General features: G+C 44.3%; 2 protein-coding genes across 5 annotated transcripts in view; both read left to right on the top strand.

Moving 5' to 3' along the window:
* LOC115119048 (protein piccolo-like) overlaps positions 1-1,978 on the top strand; it is a 161,727-nt gene extending 159,749 nt beyond the window's left edge. The window contains exon 47 of the mRNA XM_065022150.1: positions 137-1,978. Coding sequence (XP_064878222.1) covers positions 137-280 — 144 coding nt within the window. The 3' untranslated portion in view covers positions 281-1,978. The remainder of the gene's footprint in view (positions 1-136) is intronic.
* A 5,013-nt stretch (positions 1,979-6,991) lies between these two features.
* The window catches only part of LOC115125157 (voltage-dependent calcium channel subunit alpha-2/delta-1), a 191,920-nt gene continuing 177,160 nt past the window's right edge, over positions 6,992-21,751 (top strand). For all 4 annotated transcript variants that reach the window (XM_065022513.1, XM_065022511.1, XM_065022512.1 and 1 more), the window contains exon 1: positions 6,992-7,269. In XM_065022513.1, the coding sequence (XP_064878585.1) occupies positions 7,136-7,269 (134 nt within the window). In that variant the 5' untranslated portion in view covers positions 6,992-7,135. The remainder of the gene's footprint in view (positions 7,270-21,751) is intronic.

The raw sequence follows: 21,751 nt of genomic DNA, 5'->3' as shown, positions 1-21,751 counted from the left end.
TTTTATTGTTCCAACAGCCCCTATGACTGTTCTGTAATACCAGTACTTTTCACACACACGCATGAACGCACACAGTCAAACACAAACAAACACACAGGACACTACAAGTATGTGTGTGTGTTCCCCCTGTCCCTAGTTGTTCCTGGTGTCTAACGGGGGTAAGTTTATGAAGAAGACCCTGATAGGAGAGGCCTACATCTGGCTGGACAAGGTGGACATGAGGAAGAGGGTGGTCAGCTGGCACAAGCTGCTGGTCAGCTCCACACACAACCAGTCATGAGAGATCGACTTGAGAGGACACCGAGGGGTCAACCAGAGGTCAGTGAAGATCAATGAATACTCTTGGTCAATGGCTGTTCTTTGTCAAGACGAGGAGGAGGAGTTGAGTTACACAGTGCCCTTCATCCCCTTTGTGTTATTCTGTATGAAAAGAAAAGAGAGGGGGAGGAGAAGAAGAGATAAGAGGGAAGGAAGAGGGGTTGCGGGTACGGACATGCCCAGAAAGAACTGATTCTCCTGTTCCCTCTCCCACTGCCATACATGGACTGTACCCTGATTCTTAATTGGACCAAAGACTGTCAGAGACTGTGCCCTGATTGGATAGACTGTCAGCACACACACACACACACACCGAGGAATGAAGAAGTCCTCCACTGTAAGAGGACACACACATCTCACCACCTCTCAGCTCTCTGCTCGACATGTCGGATGCAAAACCTGACGTCAAACAGGACTGGGCAGCAATATCACAAAGATAGTTACCATGATGGAACTACTCATTTCTGTTCTGTCTGGATCTGATACGGTTGTTTATGGCTTATCAGATCATTTTCATTACTGTGATTGATCTGTGAAAATGTCAGTCAGTCAGTCAGTCAGTGAGTGGGGTTCAAATTGATGTATTTGTTTGTGTGTTTTTGTCCTTGGCTGCTTGAAAAAGTATGGAATGTTTGTTGTAAGATTCTATTTATGTTGTGTACAAAAAGTACAGTGCAATTATATGGTTGATAAGTAATTAACGAAACCTGACCATACCTGAACGCTCAAGTCCAGTAGGTGGCAGTAATGTACCGTTACAGTTTGTTGCCAACAGCCATAAAACTCCAACTTGACCTTACCTGGATAGATGTACATGTACATTCAGATTTAGATAGATATATGTCAGAATATGAATCATATCAGAGACACAGTGTACAGAGAAATGTTATTTATGACCATAGATACATATATTACAGACGATATGAGGTGTCTCCTCGTGTACAGTTTATTCTAAAGACTACATTCTGTACAGACAAGAGTATGGAAGGAGCACAGACAATCCAATCCCTTTAGCTCTGGTGTTATGCAGTTATACTGGGTGTTATACAGTAGGAAAATGCAGTTCAAATGGTGAATGTAGAACTCATAGCACAACTGAGACATTAGAGGAAAACTACTACATGGATATCCCTCCTCTTACAGGTGGGGAGAAGAGAACAGATAGAAGAGGATGTCAGGTCCCTTCCCTTCAAACTCATTTCAGTCTGATATATTGTGTTGTGAGAGTGTCCATTCCATATACAGACAGCAGTGTGTAGGAATCTTCCGTCCCCTCCCCTCATTATGTCCTGAATGTTACTCACTGAGGAAGATCCCATGGTTTTACTGGACCCATGAGACTGTTTATGTTTTTGTGAAGTCTTACGCACATGTGACTGGAGGCTTAAACAATAGTTTTGGTTTGAGAGCAAAACAGAGATTGCTGGCCACCTTGACCAACCTGCCAATCTGACAGAGGGGTGTGTAGCTTCTCTCTGGTGAGTTGCTTTGCTCCCCTGTTTGGGCTGCTGGGCTGCTCACCTATTCTATGTTAAAGCAACAGTTAGACACACCTGTCCTCTGCATGTGTGACATCAGTCTGGTTCTGTAAAAAAACAAAAATGTATGTTTAACAGAACACTCAACATCTTGCTGTAAACAGTACGCTGTAAACAGTACACTGTAAACAGTACGCTGTAAACAGTACACTGTAAACAGTACGCTGTAAACAGTACACTGTAAACAGTACGCTGTAAACAGTACGCTGTAAACAGTACACTGTAAACAGTACGCTGTAAACAGTACACTGTAAACAGTACGCTGTAAACAGTACGCTGTAAACAGTAACAGTACGCTGTAAACAGTACGCTGTAAACAGTACACTGTAAACAGTACGCTGTAAACAGTACGCTGTAAACAGTACACTGTAAACAGTAACAGTACGCTGTAAACAGTACGCTGTAAACAGTACACTGTAAACAGTACGCTGTAAACAGTACACTGTAAACAGTACGCTGTAAACAGTACACTGTAAACAGTACACTGTAAACAGTACACTGTAAACAGTAACAATACGCTGTAAACAGTACGCTGTAAACAGTACGCTGTAAACAGTACACTGTAAACAGTACGCTGTAAACAGTACGCTGTAAACAGTAACAGTACGCTGTAAACAGTAACAGTACACTGTAAACAGTACGCTGTAAACAGTACGCTGTAAACAGTAACAGTACGCTGTAAACAGTAACAGTACGCTGTAAACAGTAACAGCTGTAAACAGTACGCTGTAAACAGTACACTGTAAACAGTATGCTGTAAACAGTAACAGTACACTGTAAACAGTAACAGTACGCTGTAAACAGTAACAATACACTGTAAACAGTACGCTGTAAACAGTACGCTGTAAACAGTAACAGTACACTGTAAACAGTACGCTGTAAACAGTACACTGTAAACAGTACGCTGTAAACAGTAACAGTACACTGTAAACAGTACGCTGTAAACAGTAACAGTACACTGTAAACAGTACGCTGTAAACAGTAACAGTACACTGTAAACAGTACGCTGTAAACAGTAACAGTACACTGTAAACAGTACGCTGTAAACAGTAACAGTACACTGTAAACAGTACGCTGTAAACAGTACGCTGTAAACAGTACGCTGTAAACAGTAACAGTACGCTGTAAACAGTACGCTGTAAACAGTACGCTGTAAACAGTAACAGTACACTGTAAACAGTACGCTGTAAACAGTACACTGTAAATAGTACGCTGTAAACAGTAACAGTACACTGTAAACAGTACGCTGTAAACAGTACGCTGTAAACAGTACACTGTAAACAGTAACAGTACGCTGTAAACAGTACGCTGTAAACAGTACACTGTAAACAGTAACAGTACGCTGTAAACAGTACGCTGTAAACAGTAACAGTACACTGTAAACAGTACGCTGTAAACAGTAACAGTACGCTGTAAACAGTACACTGTAAACAGTAACAGTACACTGTAAACAGTAACAGTACACTGTAAACAGTACGCTGTAAACAGTAACAGTACACTGTAAACAGTACACTGTAAACAGTAACAGTACACTGTAAACAGTACGCTGTAAACAGTACGCTGTAAACAGTAACAGTACACTGTAAACAGTACGCTGTAAACAGTACACTGTAAACAGTACGCTGTAAACAGTACGCTGTAAACAGTACGCTGTAAATTGTACACTGTGCAGTTAGTGTCAGTGGATGTAATGCGACAACACAGTGAACCAGCCTTTGTCACTGCCTCTGATCAAAGCTCTAAGTCATTACCTATGTCCCAGTCATAACATGGCAGGACACACTGATACACACTGATATACAGTCCAGATCTATCGGATCAGAACCATATGGCGCTACTGTTGTTAGTATATTATTATTGCCAGTAATCTATATAGTGGATCATAGTGAACAACTTCATCAAGTGACCCTACAGAGCTAGTACCCTCAACCATACTGTCAGTGTCTGAAGGCATATCACTGAGCAACTAGGGAGGACAGATGCAATTTCCTAAAAAATGAAGTCCATATCAGAGCCTCGAAATTCAGACACTGAGTCAAGATGTCACAAATGTTCATAAAACAAAAAAACGTGATTTTAAAGAGGGTTAGTTTTACAGAAAATGATATTGTCGTGCCAACCTTGTTTTGTATGCAAACCCATTGGTTGTGTTGAAGTCATTCTATGCAACATAGACCTTGTGTTTGAATGCATTTTCTAACATGTAATATCAGTGAACATTGTGTCTGAAAATATGTATCTTATGAATAGAATTTTAATTTATTTTGGTTTATATATTATTGAAGAAAAGGATTAAAAAAAATAGAGAGAGATTTTTTGACTACTTAACAGCTGTTATCATGTACATGAAGCTTGTGCACTTTAGTATTACAGCGGTGATTGATTTCATTGTCCTGTGTAACGTGTCATGACATGCAAGTTTAAGTATCTGTTCCAGTTAGTGTCTCCATGTTGAGATGATGTTGAGTCATGTTATCTGTGCTGTAGGAAAGAAGTTCAGACACCACTCTTTTTGATTTCCAAGGCAATAGAAAAACAAAAAACAACATCTACATTCACAGACAATTTAATGTACATATTGCTTCACAATGCACAAATCTAAGGAGACATCAATCTGTATGTTTGATACAACCACCAACACATGTATGTATAAATCAATGATGATGAGCCTGAGGAAAAATAATGAGAGGTTATTTTCAATGCCCAACTCCAGGACTGTCCAACAACCCTTAATGGTCTCCTTAGATTTCCCTTAGCTAGATAGTTAATATACATTGTTCCTAAGTCCGTTGCTAGTAACCGTGAAACCAATCAAACGTATCTGTTGGGTGTGAATGTGGCATACTCATCTGATCTGTGTAAATACAAAGTGTTTTTATTTTCTACAGAGATTGATGAATCATATTGTCTGAGGTTCAAGCATGTGAGTGTAAAAACAAAAAAAGACAAAAAACTCAAACCTGTCTGTCTGTCTGTCTGTCTGTCTGTCTGTCTGTCTGTCTGTCTGTCTGTCTGTCTGTCTGTCTGTCTGTCTGTCTGTCTGTCTATCTGTCTGTCTGTATGTCTGTGTCTGTCTGTCTGTCTGTCTGTCTGTCTGTCTGTCTGTCTGTCTGTCTGTCTGTCTGTCTGTCTGTCTGTCTGTCTCTAGTGGTGTGTGTGAGGTACTTATGTGATCAGACTGTGTTGTCAACCACTGGGTGTCTGACTGTACAACCATGTCGCAGACGTCACCGAGCCAACCTGGATGTTGCATGTTTTGTTGATGGTCTGTCAATATTTTTGCTTCCAGATTATGTTTAAAAAGAGAGAATATGTATAGATTTATTATCGGAAATGGTATTCCGACTGTATAAAGATTATGCTTGTAAAATGGTCTTGTTTTTCATTCAGTGTAAAAATGGAGAATCTAGCGTTCTGGTTTTGTGGTTGTACACAGGATGTGTTGAGATATTATTATGCAAATTGTGCTGTAAAAACCGTCTGTTTACCTAAAGTCTAAAGAATAAATATAAAAAGAGATTTATTCCACAACCTTAAAGGACTTTTGGTTTCATATTTGAGTGTGTTATGTAATCTGCAACTATTATTTTTCCTTCTGCTCTTATATGTACATCCACCTCAGTCAATTGTATTCAATCAAACTTTCAGCACGACACGTATTCCTGTATATTCGCTTCATGTCCACCAGGTGGCAACATCCTCTCAGTAATGGCTCCTAGTGGACTACAGTTGTGTTTCCCAACCCTGGTCCTCCAGTACCCCCAACAGTACACAGTTTCATTGTAGCCTGGGACAACCACACCTGATTCAACTCATTGAGGACTTAGTTGACAGGTTGAATCAGGTGTGTTTGTCCAGGGTTACAGTAGAAATGTGGACTGTTGGCGGTACTGGAGGCCCAGGGTAGGGAAACACTGGACTACAGGACAGAAAAGTAGAAGTTGTACATGCAGACGTGCACAGACACACACACAGCTTGCACACACAGAACAAAGACTTGTGTGCTGTGCTGAGAGAGTGTGTATATAGCAGGCATTAGCCTAGCACCTCTGCATCCCCAGTCTAGAGACTGGCGGCTCCATCTCGGTCTATTGTCTGTCAAGGCCTCCAGCCTCCTATCTTTCATCACTATTATGTCCTTCCTTTCTCTCTCTGCTTATTTCCTCTGTCTCACTCTCCTCTCTATGTCTCTCCTCTATATGTCTATCCTCTCTGTCTGTCCCCTCTCTGTCTCTCCTCTATATGTCTATCCTCTCTGTCTGTCCCCTCTCTGCCTCTCTATGCTAATGGGAGATGAGAGAGAGATAGGATGAGGGAGATGGTGTGTGTGGTTGCTAAGCAACGATTGATAACCAAATCCCCAAGCATCCCAGATGTGTTACCCTGCCCTGCCTCTGGGTCGGACTATCTGACTGGCTCCTCTGTTGTCCAACCAGACATGGACTCTGAGAGCCTAATAATTGGAACTAGATCACATAACACAGTCTGGCTGTCACCTGAAATACTGTATAATAGATACAGTAGATTGGTCACATTGTTTTCTCAGCCCATTTTATTTTTAAATCTACCACCAATATTTTAGACAACCCATAGGCAAAACATATAGAGTAGGTGATTGTGTGATTGCATATTACTGTAACCCCTGCTGTACATAATGCTTGTCTTGTTGGCATAATAACCAAAGGCTATGTAGGCCTAGCTTTTGGCACAACATCATTGGCTCGGTAGCCATTATGTCACTCATAGCGCTTGTAGAGGTAGGGAATCTTGTAAAACCCTTTAGATGGATCACGTTGTGAAGAATTTGATACTGTAAATCGCTATCTCATAACAGTCTGTTCAATGGTGCGATCAATAAGTTATCAGTCACCGCTGTCTTCTGACAAGTCTGCTACCTGTCACTCACACTGTCGCTATGTCTCTCTGTCTGTCTGGGGGATTGATGATGATTGGTAAGGACTCCCCGAGAAATGATTTTACATCAAACTGAGTAAAATATGATGTGTGTGTGTGTGTGTGTGTGCGTGCGTGCGCGCGCGAAAGAGAGAGATGTCAACCCAATAGAACATCCCTGATAGGCTATGTATCTGTGACTACCATCACCTCAGACAGACACAGAGAGAGAGAGGTACCAATCCGGTACCTGTTAGAGCGCTGATGTCAGTTGATCAGATTGTCGGTGGCGGGGCTGGGTTATCTCCGAGTGTGTGACACACACTACTGGTTTGGCGTGGACCATTCTACACACTCAAACACGCAGCTGGAGAGGGGCGTAGTGTATGAATGTGCATGCGTGTGTTTGGACGGGGAGTTGGCGCCTGGCAATGGACACCTACAGAACACACGCCGTGTTGATTTTACTGTTATTATCATCGGATATTTGTCTGCCGTCGCAGTTTCCAACACAACTCATGTAAGTACTAATCTAATCCTAGCTTCTCAAATCCCAATTGTTGGTTGTGTGACTCTGTAAATGCAGGTGATTAATTGTGTGTATGTGCGTGTGTGTGTGTGTCATTCCTAACAATGAATAACTAAAACAATGGTATCTGAGGAAAAACTGTTATGACAAGCGGGTTAGACCAGTCTTGCGGTTTAGCACCTTGCCATCTCCCCCGGTTTATTGGTTAACTTCTTGTTACATCGCTGCGCTATTATGTCTGGATTGTCTGGAGATGCAAAAGAGGCGGTAGGATGGGCACCGGTCCCGTTTCTCTCCTTATTTCAACCGTCTGCTTCTCCTACTCCTCACCATGACATATCCAGTGTATTTATAGCCTCTGTGTGTGTCAGTGTGACTGTTAATGAGACATGTGTTACTTTCACTAGCAGTTTCCAGTGTGCTGTTCGCATTCGTTTGAATTTGTTATGTGATTAATGACTATAATGCGCGCAGTGTCGCAGGTAAATTGTGGCTGTTGGCTGGCCAAGGGATAATGTCCTGTAAACTTGTTGAAACAACCTGGACTCAGGGACAGACTAATCTGTCTTCTTCCATTTAGTATGATATGTTACGTTTCCCATTAATTTGTGGATGTCCATCATCCATTCTGTATGATATGTTACGAATTACAATTCGAATGATATGTTAGGAATTGCAATTTGTACAATATGTTACGAATTTGCAATAGTCCTACATATTTTACGAATTCCAATTTGTTGTGGCTAACGTTAGCTGGGCTAGGGGTTAGGTTATAGGGTTAAGCTTAAGGCTTAGCTAACATGCTAAGTAGTTGCAAATGCTACTTTCTCATGAGAATTGAACATGCAACATTTGGTCATTGCTCATATCAGACACCATCATCCCGGAAACCCTCGACCAACTCCAATTCGCATACTGCCCCAACAGATCCACAAATGATGCAATCTCAATCGCACTCCAAACTGCCCTTTCCCACCTGGACAAAAGGAACACCTATGTGAGAATGCTATTTATTGATTAAAGCTCAGCGTTCAACACCATATTGCCCACAAAGCTCATCACTAAGCTAATGACCCTGGGACTAAACACCTCCCTCTGCAACTGGATCCTGGACTTCCTTACTGGCCTTCCCCAGGTGGTAAGGGTAGGCAACCACACATCTGCCACTGGGACCCCTCAGGGGTGCTTGCTTAGTCCCCTCCTGTACTCCCTGTTCACCCACGACTGTGTGGCCAAGCACGACTCCAACACCATCATTATTAAGTTTGCTGACGACATAATGGTGGTAGTCATGATCACCAACAACGATAAGACAGCCTATAGGGAGGAGGTCAAACACCTGGCAGTGTTGTGAGCAAGACAACGGAGCTGATCGTAGACTACAGAAAAAGGAGGGCCGAACAGGCCCCCATTAACATCGACGTGGCTGTAGTGGAGCTGGTCGAGAGTTTCAAGTTCCTCGGTGTCCACATAACCAATAAACTATCATGGTCCAAACACACCAAGACAGTTGTGAAGAAGGCATGACAACACCTTTTCCCCCCTCAGGAGACTGAAAGGATTTGGCATGGGTCCCCAGAGCCTCAAAAAGTTCTACAGTGTCATGTTCGTCATATTGATGAGACCAAGGCGCAGCGTGATATGAATAGATACTTCCTTTAATAAAGAAAGAACACGAAACAAACTAACATGACGCTATATAAACCGAGTGCTGACAGGCAACTACACAGACAATAACCCACAAAACCAAAATGGAAAATGACAACCTAAATAGGATCCCCAATCAGAGACAACGATAAACAGCTGCCTCTGATTGGGAACCAATTCAGGCCACCATAGACCTACATTCCCTAGACATACGAAACCCCATAGATATACAAAAACCCTAGACAGGACAAAAACACAAATACCCACCCTCATCACACCCTGACCTGACCAAAATAATACATAAAACATAGATACCTAGGGTCAGGGTGTGACAGTAACCCCCACAAAGGTGCGGACTCCCGACCGCAAACCTGAACTTATAGGGGAGGGTCCGGGTGGGCATCTACCCTCGGTGGCAACACTGTTTCTGGACGCCACCCCCCCCTTCTTTACACTGAGTCCGTGCTTGTAGCACTGACCCTTGGATCATCACAGGAGGCTCTGGACTGCGGATCCTCGCCGTAGGCCCCGGGCTGGGGACCCTCGCTGCATGGATAGTCGCCGGATGTTCTGGACTGGGGACCGTCGCTGGAGACCACGGACTGTGGCCCGTCGTTGGAGGTTCCGGTCTGTGAACTGTCGCCGGACGCTCTGGACTGGGTACTGTCGTCGGACGCTCTGGCCTGGGTACTGTCGCCGGACGCTCTGGCCTGGGTACTGTCGCCGGACGCTCTGGATTGGGTACTGTCGTCGGACGCTCTGGACTGGGTACTGTCGTCGGACGCTCTGGCCTGGGTACTGTCGTCGGACGCTCTGGCCTGGGTACTGTCGCCGGACGCTCTGGCCTAGGTACTGTCGCCGGACGCTCTGGATTGGGTACTGTCGCCGGATGCTCTGGACTGCCGAGGCGCAAAGTAGGCCTGGTGCGTGGTGCCGGCACTGGTGGTACCGGGCTGGGGACATGCACCTCAGGGCGAGTGCGGGGAGGAAGAACAAGGCGTACTGGACTGCCGAGGCGCACTGTAGGCCTGGTGCGTGGTGCCGGCACTGGTGGTACCGGGCTGGTGACACACACCTCAGGGCGAGTGCGAGGAGCAGGACGTACTGGACTGTGAAGGCGCACTTGAGGGAGAGTGCAAGGAGCAGGAACAGGACACACCTGACTGGGAAAGCGCACTTGAGGGAGAGTGCGAGGAGTTGGCACAGGACGCACTGGGTCTTGAAGGTACACTGGAGACCTGGTGTGTATAGCCGGCATCAATTTTTCCGGAACTTTAACACACGTTTCAGGACGAGTACGGAGAGCTGACTCAGGTGTCACCTCCACCAACTCCCCCCATTTCTCTCTCCTCCGAATCCTCCTTCTTCTCCCAGACTGGCTCTGGTTTACTCCTCGGCTCTGCCATGTGCCCCCGCCACAATTATTTTTACTTGGGTTTCTGTGGTTGCCTTGACTCCTCGTATCGTCACCTTTCCTCCTGTGCTATCTCCACCTGCTTCCATGGCTGGGTCTTGTCCCCTGCCATTACCTCCTCCCAGGTCCAGGGTGTCCTCCACTCATCTTTCTCCCGGGCCCAGGATGACCGCTCCTTATTCACTTGCTGCTTGGTCCTTATTTGGTGGGTTATTCTGTCACGTTCGTCATATTGATGAGACCAAGGCACAGCGTTATATGAATACATACTTCCTTTAATAAAGAAAGAACACAAAACAAACTAATAAAATTACAAAACGAACGTGACGCTATATAAACCGAGTGCTGACAGACATCCCACAAAACCTACAAAACCAAATTGGAAAATGGCAACCTAAATAGGATCCCCAATCAGAGACAACGATAAACAGCTCCCTCTGATTGGGAACCAATTCAGGCCACCATAGACCTACATTCCCTAGACATACAAAACCCCCATAGATATACAAAAACCCTAGACAGGTCAAAACACACATACCCACCCTCATCACACCCTGACCTGACCGAAATAATACATAAAACATAGATACCTAGGGTCAGGGTGTGACAAACAGCTGCACCATTGAGGGCATCCTGACCGGTTGCATCACCGCCTGGTATAGCAACTGCTTGGCATCCGACCGTAAGGTGCTACAGATGGTGGTGCGTACGGCCCTGTGCGTCTCTCGGGCCAAGCTGGGGCCTATACTAGGCGGTATCAGAGGAATCCCAAACAATTGTCAGACTCCAGTCACCCAAGTCATAGACTGTTGTCTCTGCTACCTCACGGCAGTATCGGAGCGCCAAGTCTGGGTCCAAAAGGCTCCTTAACAGCTTCTACCCCCAAGCCATAAGACTGGTGAACAATTAATCAAAAGCCACCCAGACTATTTACGTTGACACCGGACTATTTACACAGGACCATTTACATTGACATCGTATTCTATTTTTATTTTAAAAATTCAGAGTTCATGCCTAAACTTAACCTTAAATACTGAGAGCTGATTGTATAGTAAACCCAAAGGCATTATTAACTAAAATAGTTCTAATAAATTTAACTCAAAGTCAATGAAAAGTAATTTTTACTTATAATATGGAACTGACTCAAATCTAAATGAGATGTTAGTAGTAAATTTCCCAAGTTTTCCAGAAATCACAGTTGGAAGATTCCTGGAAATCCTCCAATCAGGATTTTTTTTATCTGGAATTACTGCAATTTTGCTATGACTCAGAATAAATCAAATCAAATGTATTTATATAGCCCTTCGTACATCAGCTGATATCTCAAAGTGCTGTACAGAAACCCAGCCTAAAACCCCAAACAGCAAGCAATGCAGGTGTAGAAGCACGGTGGCTAGGAAAAACTCCCTAGAAAGGCCAAAACCTAGGAAGAAACCTAAAGAGGAACCAGGCTATGTGGGGTGGCCAGTCCTCTTCTGGCTGTGCCGGGTGGAGATTATAACAGAACATGGCCAAGATGTTCAAATGTTCATAAATGACCAGCATGGTCGAATAATAATAAGGCAGAACAGTTGAAACTGGAGCAGCAGCACGGTCAGGTGGACTGGGGACAGCAAGGAGTCATCATGTCAGGTAGTCCTGGGGCATGGTCCTAGGGCTCAGGTCCTCCGAGAGAGAGAAAGAAAGAGAGAATTAGAGAGAGCATATGTGGGGTGGCCAGTCCTCGTCTGGCTGTGCCGGGTGGAGATTATAACAGAACATGGCCAAGATGTTCAAATGTTCATAAATGACCAGCATGGTCGAATAATAATAAGGCAGAACAGTTGAAACTGGAGGCTTTATGATATATATAATTATTGTCATAAATAAATTATAGTTATACCATCCACCTAGGAACTCACTTGGTGAAGGCCACAGGACTGAAAATGAATGAGATTGACTAGGTGAAAAATCTGTCCGTGCCCTTGAGCAAGGCACTTGGGTCGCTCCAGGGTCGCTGTCAATAATATCTGATCCCTGGCTTTGACATCATTCTCTCAGGGTGTCTCAAGGGGAGTGGGATACGCAACAAAATAAACTTTCCAATTCACATGTGTATAATACAGAATTTTACATGTGTGAAATAGGACACATTTAAGCACCCACCTACTTATTATTTGTACTATTATTATTATCTGTGGCAGGTTGGGTAAATGCCAGTCCCAAACATTAAACTACAATCTTTTTCTACCTTTGTCTTTCGATCTGGTGACTAAATTGGTATAGTTGCATACAGAGGTTGGGATTTGTAGATTGTTGTCTCTTCTGTCTTGCAGAACTGCTTGTTTTTCCATGGTCATTTGTAAGCAGGAATCTATCGAATCACACAATCCTCACTGTATTGAAGACATTTCAGTTCTTTAAAAGTATTGTCCCGCGAGTTGATGCCTGTGTTGTCAGACTGTGTCTGTCTCTATAATGATGTGTAATTAGTCCATAGTTCAACACAGCATTCCGCTGACACACTCAGTATGGATACACTCATTTCCCCCACTCTCTCGCTCTCTCTCTCTCTCTCTCTCTATCGCTGTGTGTGTTGAACAATTTAGGGCAGTATCTGACCCAGTTGCTGTGTGTGTGTATTGGTAATTATTCTGTGCTGACTTTAGAAGTTACAGTAGTTATATCTCTATGACCAGAGCAGAGCACCCCTGCCAACTCAGACAAACTACACTGTCTATACATTAATGGAGCAGAGCAGAGCTGGGTCTGGATTGGTCAGTTTGACAGATATTTACTTGTACATGTAGGGTTGATTTGGAGATGATCAACAATAGAAATAGAACAACTCATGCATACAGAACTTCGTACTTTAATGTTTCTGGAAATGTTGAGGTCACATGAAAGCTGAGAGGTAAAAACATTACCACTACTTAGTAGCTCCTCTCTCTCAATTCAATTCAATTCAATTCAAGGGGCTTTATTGGCATGAGAAACATATGTTTACATTGCCAAAGCAAGTAAAATGGATAAACAAAAGTGAAATAAACAATAAAAGTGAACAGTAAATATTACACTCACACGAGTTCCAAAATAATAGAGACATTTCAAAGTCATTTTATGTATATATAGTGTTGTAACGATGTGCAAATAGTTAAAGTACAAAAGGGAAAATAAATCAACATAAATATGGGTTGTATTTACAATGGTGTTTGTTCTTCACTGGTTGCCCTTTTCTTGTGGCAGCAGGTAACAAATATTGCTGCTGTGATGCACACTGGTATTTCACCCAGTAGATGTGGGAGTTTATCAAAATTGGATTTCTTTTCAAATTATTTGTGGATCTGTGTAATCTGAGGGAAATATGTGTCTCTAATATGGCCTACGGCGACCTTTCTCAATAGCAAGGCTATGCTCACTGAGTCTGTACATAGTCAAAGCTTTCCTAAATTTTGGGTCAGTCACAGTAGTCAGTTATTCTGACACTGTGTACTTTCTGTTTATAGACAAATTGCATTCTAGTTTGCTCTGTTTTTTAAAAATTCCTTCCAAAGTGTCAAGTAATTGTCTTGTTTTCTCATTTTTTGGTTGGTTCTAATTGTGTTGCTGTCTTGGGGCTCTGTGGGGTCTATTTGTGTTTGTGAACAGAGACCCAGGGCCAGCTTGCTTAGGGGACTCTTCTCCAGGTTAATCTCTCTGTAAGTGATGGCTTTGTTATTGAAGGTTTGGGAATCGCTTCCTTTTAGGTGGTTGTAGAATTGAACGTCTATTTACCTGGATGTTGATCATTAGCGGGTATCCTTCCTAATTCTGCTCTACTGCATTATTTGGTGTGTTACGTTGTAAACAAAGGATATTTTTGCAGAATTTGCCATTCAGAGTCTCAATTTGGTGTTTGTGTTATGTTTGTGTTACAGCGTGTACTGGAGGTGGACCTGAGGTAAGGCTGATCGAGACCCCCAGATGTTCCATGAACGCTTTCCAAACTCTTGACGTGAACTGGGGACCCCGATCCGACGGGGCTGGTTTTCTTTTTGTAATCCGTGATTGACTGTAGACCCTGCCACATACCTCTTGTGTCTGAGCCATTGAATTGCAACTCTACTTTGTCTCTATACTGACGCTTAGCTTGTTTGATTGCCTTGCAGAGGGAATAGCTACACTGTTTGTATTCGGTCATGTTTCCGGTCACCTTGCCCTGGTTAAAAGCAGTGGTTCGCACTTTCTGTTTTGCGCGAATGCTGCCATCAATCCACGGTTTCTGGTTTGGGAATATTTTAATCGTTGCTGTGGGTATGACATCGCCGATGCACTTTCTAATGAACTCGCTCACCGAATCAGCATATTCGTCAATGTTGTTGTAGTCCCCTGCCTCAATTGGAAGAGCCTTTCCCCCGCCGCTCTACCTTCAGGTCAAAGACGGCCCGGAAGCGACGGGTGAACTTCTCGACGTGGTCCAACGCCGTGTCTCTTCTCTCCACACGGTGTTTGCCCACTCCAGCGCTCCTCCCGTGAGGCAGGAGACGCGGGCGGCCACTCGCTCCCTTCCTGAGGGAGCCGGGTGCACAGTGGCCAGGTAGAGGTCCAGTTGTAACAAGAATCCCTGGCACTGTGCTGCCGTTCCATCATACTCCCTGGGAAGGGAGAGACGCATCCCACTGGAACTTTCTCCAGATGGGACTGGTGGAGACAACCCCGGTTGTGCTGGTCGAGGCACTGGAGAGACTTCCTGTCTCTCCCAGCGGTCCATGGTCTGGACAACGCGATCCATCATGGCACCAAGATGATGTAACATGGCCGAATGTTCCTGGACTCTCTCCTCGACTCCTCTAACCTGGGTACCTGCTCCTGCTGACTCCATTACAGGTGTGTAATTCTGTTATGGTGTGTACTGGAGGCGAAGTCAGGTGCAGGAGAGCAGAGTATAGTTAACAGTCGCTCATTTATTTTCCGTTCCAAAACGAGAGCACTACAATAATCAAACGTGCTCAAAACACGGAACATAAATCAAATCAAGCACATAAATCAAACAGCACATAACATGAAACAATTACACACAAATACATGATGGGAAACAGAGGGTTAAATACAAGTAGTGAAAACCAGGTGTGTATGGAACAAGACAAGACAAATGGACATATGATAAATGGAGCGGCGATGGCTAGAAAGCCGGTGACGCCGATCGCCGAACGGCGCCCAAACAAGGAGAGGTGGAAGTTGTGACAGTTTGTCACATTTTGTGAATTCTTGGTTGGTGAGCGGACCCCAGACCTCACAACCATAAAGGGCAATGGGTTCTATAATGTATTCAACTATTTTTAGCCAGATCCTAATTGGTATGCCAAATGTTATGTTCCTTTTGATGGCATAGAACGCCCTTCTTGACTTGTCTCTCAGATCGTTCACAGCCTTGTGGAAGTTACCTGTGGCGCTGATGTTTAGGCTGAGGTACAGTATCTATAGTTTTTGTGTGCTCTAGGGCAACAGTGTCTAGATGGAATTTGTATTTGTGGTCCTGGCAACTGGACCTTTTTTTGGAACACCATTATTTTGGTCTTACTGAGATTTACTGTCAAAGCCCAGGTCTGGCAGAATCTGTGCAGAAGATCTAGGTGCTGCTGTAGGCCCTCATTGGTTGAGGATAGAAGCACAAGGTCATCAGCAAACAGTAGATATATGACTTCAGATTCTAGTAGGGTGAGGCCGGGTGCTATAGACTGTTCTAGTGCCTTCGCGAATTCGTTGATATATATATATATATATATATATATATATATATATATATATATACACTGCTCAAAAAAATAAAGGGAACACTTAAAAAACACAATGTAACTCCAAGGCAATCACACTTCTGTGAAATCAAACCGTCCACTTAGGAAGCAACACTGATTGACAATAAATTTCACATGCTGTTGTGCAAATGGAGGTTATAGGCAATTAGCAAGACACCCCCAATAAAGGAGTGGTTCTGCAGGTGGTGACCACAGACCACTTCTCAGTTCCTATGCTTCCTGGCTGATGTTTTGGTTACTTTTGAATGCTGGCGGTGCTTTCACTCTAGTGGTAGCATGAGACGGAGTCTACAACCCACACAAGTGGCTCAGGTAGTGCAGGTCATCCAGGATGGGACATCAATGCGAGCTGTGGCAAGAAGGTTTGCTGTGTCTGTCAGCGTAGTGTCCAGAGCATGGAGGCGCTACCAGGAGATAGGCCAGTACATCAGGAGACGTGGAGGAGGCCGTAGGAGGGCAACAACCCAGCAGCAGGACCGCTACCTCCGCCTTTGTGCAAGGAGGAGCAGTAGGAGCACTGCCAGAGCCCTGCAAAATGACCTCCAGCAGGCCACAAATGTGCATGTGTCTGCTCAAATGGTCAGAAACAGCCTCCACGAGGGTGGTATGAGGGCCGGACGTTCACAGGTGGGGGTTGTGCTTACAGCCCAACACTGTGCAGGACTTTTGGCATTTGCCAGAGAACACCAAGATTGGCAAATTCGCCACTGGTGCCCTGTGCTTGTCACAGATGAAAGCAGGTTCACACTGAGCACGTGACAGACGTGACAGAGTCTAGAGACGCCGAGGAGAACGTTCTGCTGCCTGCAACATCCTCCAGCATGACCGGTTTGGCGGTGGGTCAGTCATGGTGTGGGGTGGCATTTCTTTGGGGGGCCGCACAGCCCTCCATGTGCTCGCCAGAGGTAGCCTGACTGCCATTAGGTACCGAGATGAGATCCTTAGACCCCTTGTGAGACCATATGCTGGTGCGGTTGGCCCTGGGTTCCTCCTAATGCAAGACAATGCTAGACCTCATGTGGCTGGAGTGTGTCAGCAGTTCCTGCAAGAGGAAGGCATTGATGCTATGGACTGGCCCGCCCGTTCCCCAGACCTGAATCCAATTGAGCACATCTGGGACATCATGTCTCGCTCCATCCACCAATGCCACGTTGCACCTCAGACTGTCCAGGAGTTGGCGGATGCTTTAGTCCAGGTCTGGGAGGAGATCCCTCAGGAGACCATCCGCCACCTCATCAGGAGCATGCCCAGGCATTGTAGGGAGGTCATACAGGCACGTGGAGGCCACACACACTACTGAGCCTCATTTTGACTTGTTTTAAGGACATTACATCAAAGTTGGATCAGCCTGTAGTGTGGTTTTCCACCAAATCCAGACCTCTATGGGTTGATAAATTTGATTTCCATTGATAATTCTTGTGTGATTTTGTTGTCAGCACATTCAACTATGTAAAGAAAAAAGTATTTAATAAGAATATTTCATTCATTCAGATCTAGGATGTGTTATTTTAGTGTTTCCTTTATTTTTTTGAGCAGTGTATATACAGTATATTGAAGAGGTTGGGGCTCAAGCTGCATCCCTGTCTCACCTCACGGCCCTGTGGAAAGAAATGCGTGTGTTTTTTTGCCAATTTTAACCACATGCTTGTTGTTTGTGTACATGGATTTGATGAGGTTGTGTATTTTCACCCCAACACCGCTTCAGTCACTTTGTATAGCAGACCCTCATGCCAAATTGAGTCAAAAGCTTTTATGAAATCAACAAAGCATGAGAAGACTTAGCCTTTGTTTAGGTTTGTTTGTCAATAGGATGTGCAGGGTGAATATGTGGCCTGTCGTACGGTAATTTGGTTAAAAGCCAATTTGACATTTGTCAGTACATTGTTTTCACTGAGGAAATGTACAAGTCTGCTGTTATTTATAATGCAGAGGACTTTCTCAAGTTTGTTGTTGACGATAGTTATTGGGGTCAAATTTGTCTCCACTTTTGTAGATTGGGGTGATCAGTCATTGGTTCGAAATATTGGGGAAGATGCCTGAGTTGAGGATGGTGTTGGAGAGTTTAAGCCAATAGGAATTTGTGGTCTGTATATTTTGTCATTTCATTTAAGATACCATCAACACCACAGGCCTTTTTTGGTTGGAGGGTTTGTATTTTGTCCTGTAGTTCATTCAATGTAATTGGAGAATTCCGTGGGTTCGGGTAGTCTTTAATAGCTGATTCTAAGATTTGTAATTAATCATGTGTATGTTTTTGCTGTTTGTTCTTTGTTATTGAGCCAAAAAGATTGGAAAAGAGGTTTATCCATACATCTCCGTTTTGAATAAATAACACTTTGTGTTGTTGTTAGTTTAGAGTTTTCCAATTTTCTCAGAAGTGATTAGATTCTATGGGTTCTTCAATTACATTGAGCTGATTTCTGACGTGTTCCTTCTTTTTCCGTAGTGTATTTCTGTATTGTTTTAGTGATTCACCATAGTGAAGCCTGATTTTCTGGGTCTCTATGTTTTTGGTTCGATAGGTTTCTCCATTCCTTTCTTAGGTTTTTGCATTCTTCATCAAACCATCATTTTCCTAGGTTGTCTGCTTGAAACTGTTGGACTTAATAGGGAAGCTCAATCTCTCTCCCCTCCTTTCTCTCCCCCTCACTCCCTCCCCTCCTCTCTCTCCCCTCCTCTCTCTCCCCTCCTCTCTCTCCCCTCACTCCCTCCCCCTCCTCTCCCTCCCCCTCCCTCTCTCTCCCCCTCCTCTCTCTCCCCCTCCTCTCTCTCTCCCCCTCCTCTCCCTCCCCTCCTCTCTCTCCCCCTCCTCTCTCTCCCCCTCACTCCCTCCCACTCTCCTATTGTTGTAATCCTGTGTTGGCCTTTTAATTGGATTACATGTCTCATTTAGGGGAACATAAGAACAGAGCAGCGCTGAGGTAACACACACACACACACACACATAGTGGATGAGTTTGAATGTGGTCTGAATGGAGATGTGTGCCAAACAGATCATATCATCAAACCATTCACAAATCTGCCATGCTGTGGAGAGACTCTGTGATGGAATGAGGCTGGCAACACTAGTAAGGAATATTTACACAGACATAAACACACTCACACAGACACACACACACACACAAACACACACACACACACACACACAAACACACACACACACACACACACAAACACACACTCACACAGACACACACACACACACACAAACACACACACACACACACACACACACACACACACACACACACACACACACACACACACACACAAACTGTCTGCTCAGAGCTCCAGGACTTTAGAGCTTAGGCACTATAGAGAGGAAAAGAGAGGCTTGGTATACTTGTGACTTGGCAATGAAACTCATCCAAGACGAGTCACTGAGACATTTAGGGACACGATTCTTCCTTCTACCTCACCTCCTCTTACCCCATCTTCACCTCTTTCACTCCCCCAGTCGTCTCTCTCTTACTTCCCCATCCACACACACATTCCAGAGCTGGCATCCTTAACCCCCCAGCCCCTCTCTGTGTCTTCCCCTCTCCCTGGTCACAATCCTCTGCACACATTCAAGTAACCAGCTTTACACTCATTCCTCTCAGGGACTGTGTTATGAACAAATGACAAACAGATGTGTTTGTGTGTGTATGTGTGTGTCTCCTGCTCTGTGTGTATGTGTTTGTTTGTGTGTGTACGTGTGTGTCTCTTGCTCTGTGTGTATGTGTTTGTTTGTGTGTGTATGTGTTTGTCTCTTGCTCTGTGTGTATGTGTTTGTTTGTGTGTGTATGTGTTTGTCTCTTGCTCTGTGTGTATGTGTTTGTGTGAGTTTGTGTGTGCGTATTCGCGCGTGTGTTTGTGTGTATGTGTTTGTGACGTCTCTCCCCTGGCCGTCAGGGAGGCTCATGGCAGGGTCTGTGAGTGACAATGAATGACAATAAGAGCGTCTGCACCTCGCTCCAACCCCCAGCCTTCTGCACACAAGATTAATAGTCCTGTTTCTCTCTTTCTCTCTCTCACTCCGTCTCTCTCTCTTTCTCTCTCTCACTCCGTCTCTCTCTCTTTCTCTCTCTCACTCCGTCTCTTTCTCTCTCTCACTCCGTCTCTCTCTCTTTCTCTCTCTCACTCCGTCTCTCTCTCTTTCTCTCTCTCACTCCGTCTCTCTCTCTTTCTCTCTCTCACTCCGTCTCTCTCTCTTTCTCTGTCTCTCTTTTACTGTGTGTTTTGTGTGTGGATGTGTGTGTATTGCTAAGCTCGTAGGAAGCACCGTGCTGCCATATTTCTAGACCTATCCAAAGCATTTCATACTATTGACCATCCCCTACTCATTTTCAGTTGTCTGAAATGGACTGAACCAGGTGTAGTGTTTTGGGAACTATGTGTCAGACATGACATAGTGTGTGCTTTCTGATGGTGTCAACTTACCTTGATATTAATAAAGGTGTCCGGCAGGGGTCGATTTTGGGACCTGTTGTCTTTACTATATATATAAATAATATTGGCCTATCTGAAAAAAACTCTAACATTCAGCTGTATGCAGATGACACTGTTTATCTACGCTTTTACCACTACGGCTGACCAGGCTATGTTGGAGCTGCAATCTGATTTTGTTGCCTTGCACAAAGTCCTTCTTTATTCAAAACTGGTACTTTATGCTGGAAAAACTAAATGTATTCTGTTTTTCGTAGAAATATTTCAGATGGCTTCCACATTTCTGCATTGGATGGTTCTTTCATTGAGCAGGTTCCCACCAATAAATATATGGGCTTTTGGATTGACAATAATTTGAGGTTGAGCTAGTTAAGAAGCTGAGAATTAAGTTGGCTTCTTTTGTAGAAATAGATCACGTCTCTCACTAAACAGCAGGAGGCAGATTGTACAGTCAACTTTGTGTTCATCGGAATGCAGCAGCCACGATGCCATCTACCGTAGCCCCCTTCGCTTTATCACAGGTGACAGTTATCACAGGTATCAACAGGTTGGCTGGTCCTCATTAAAGTCCCATGGATCACTGTATTAGCCTCTGGTGGGTTAACAGCTCTACTACACACGCTGCCTACCTACCTCACTGTTACAATGTTCAACTATGAGACACCAAACCCGGATGGTTAACTCTTGAGGTTCCACTAGTAACGATCTAGGTAAATCCGCCTTTAGTTTTAGTGCCCCCATTTTTGGAATAGCCTACAAACTCCCCTACATATTTACTCTCTGGTGACTCTAGGGCAGTTTAGGGCTTTAATGAATTTAATGAAAATTGCAACTGTTTTGATTGAATTATTGTATTTTTGGTGTTTGAAGCTCTAGTGTTGATTCTGTAATTAATTATTTTATTTGTATCGATCATTTAGAATTTCCTCTATTGCTGTCCTCAGGGTGTCAGGAGATATACCATCAATGTGATCCAGAGAGTGAGGGGAGGGAGGGAGGGAGGGAGGGAGGGAGAGGGACAGAGGGAGAGTGAGATGTCAATAGTGATATTATCAAGAGGCCAGTCAGTGAACTTTTGGCTCTGCAGCTCTTTGATATGGAGAGGAGCCATTTGGTCGCAGTTCACTCTGACACCGTCACACACACACACACACACACACACACACACACACACACACACACACACACACACACACACACACACACACAC

The sequence above is a fragment of the Oncorhynchus nerka genome, linkage group LG9a (genome assembly GCF_034236695.1).
Source record: "Oncorhynchus nerka isolate Pitt River linkage group LG9a, Oner_Uvic_2.0, whole genome shotgun sequence".
Lineage (NCBI taxonomy): Eukaryota > Metazoa > Chordata > Actinopteri > Salmoniformes > Salmonidae > Oncorhynchus > Oncorhynchus nerka.
The sequence above is the reverse complement of the archived record's forward strand: the minus strand, read 5'-3'. Positions and strand labels throughout refer to the sequence as shown.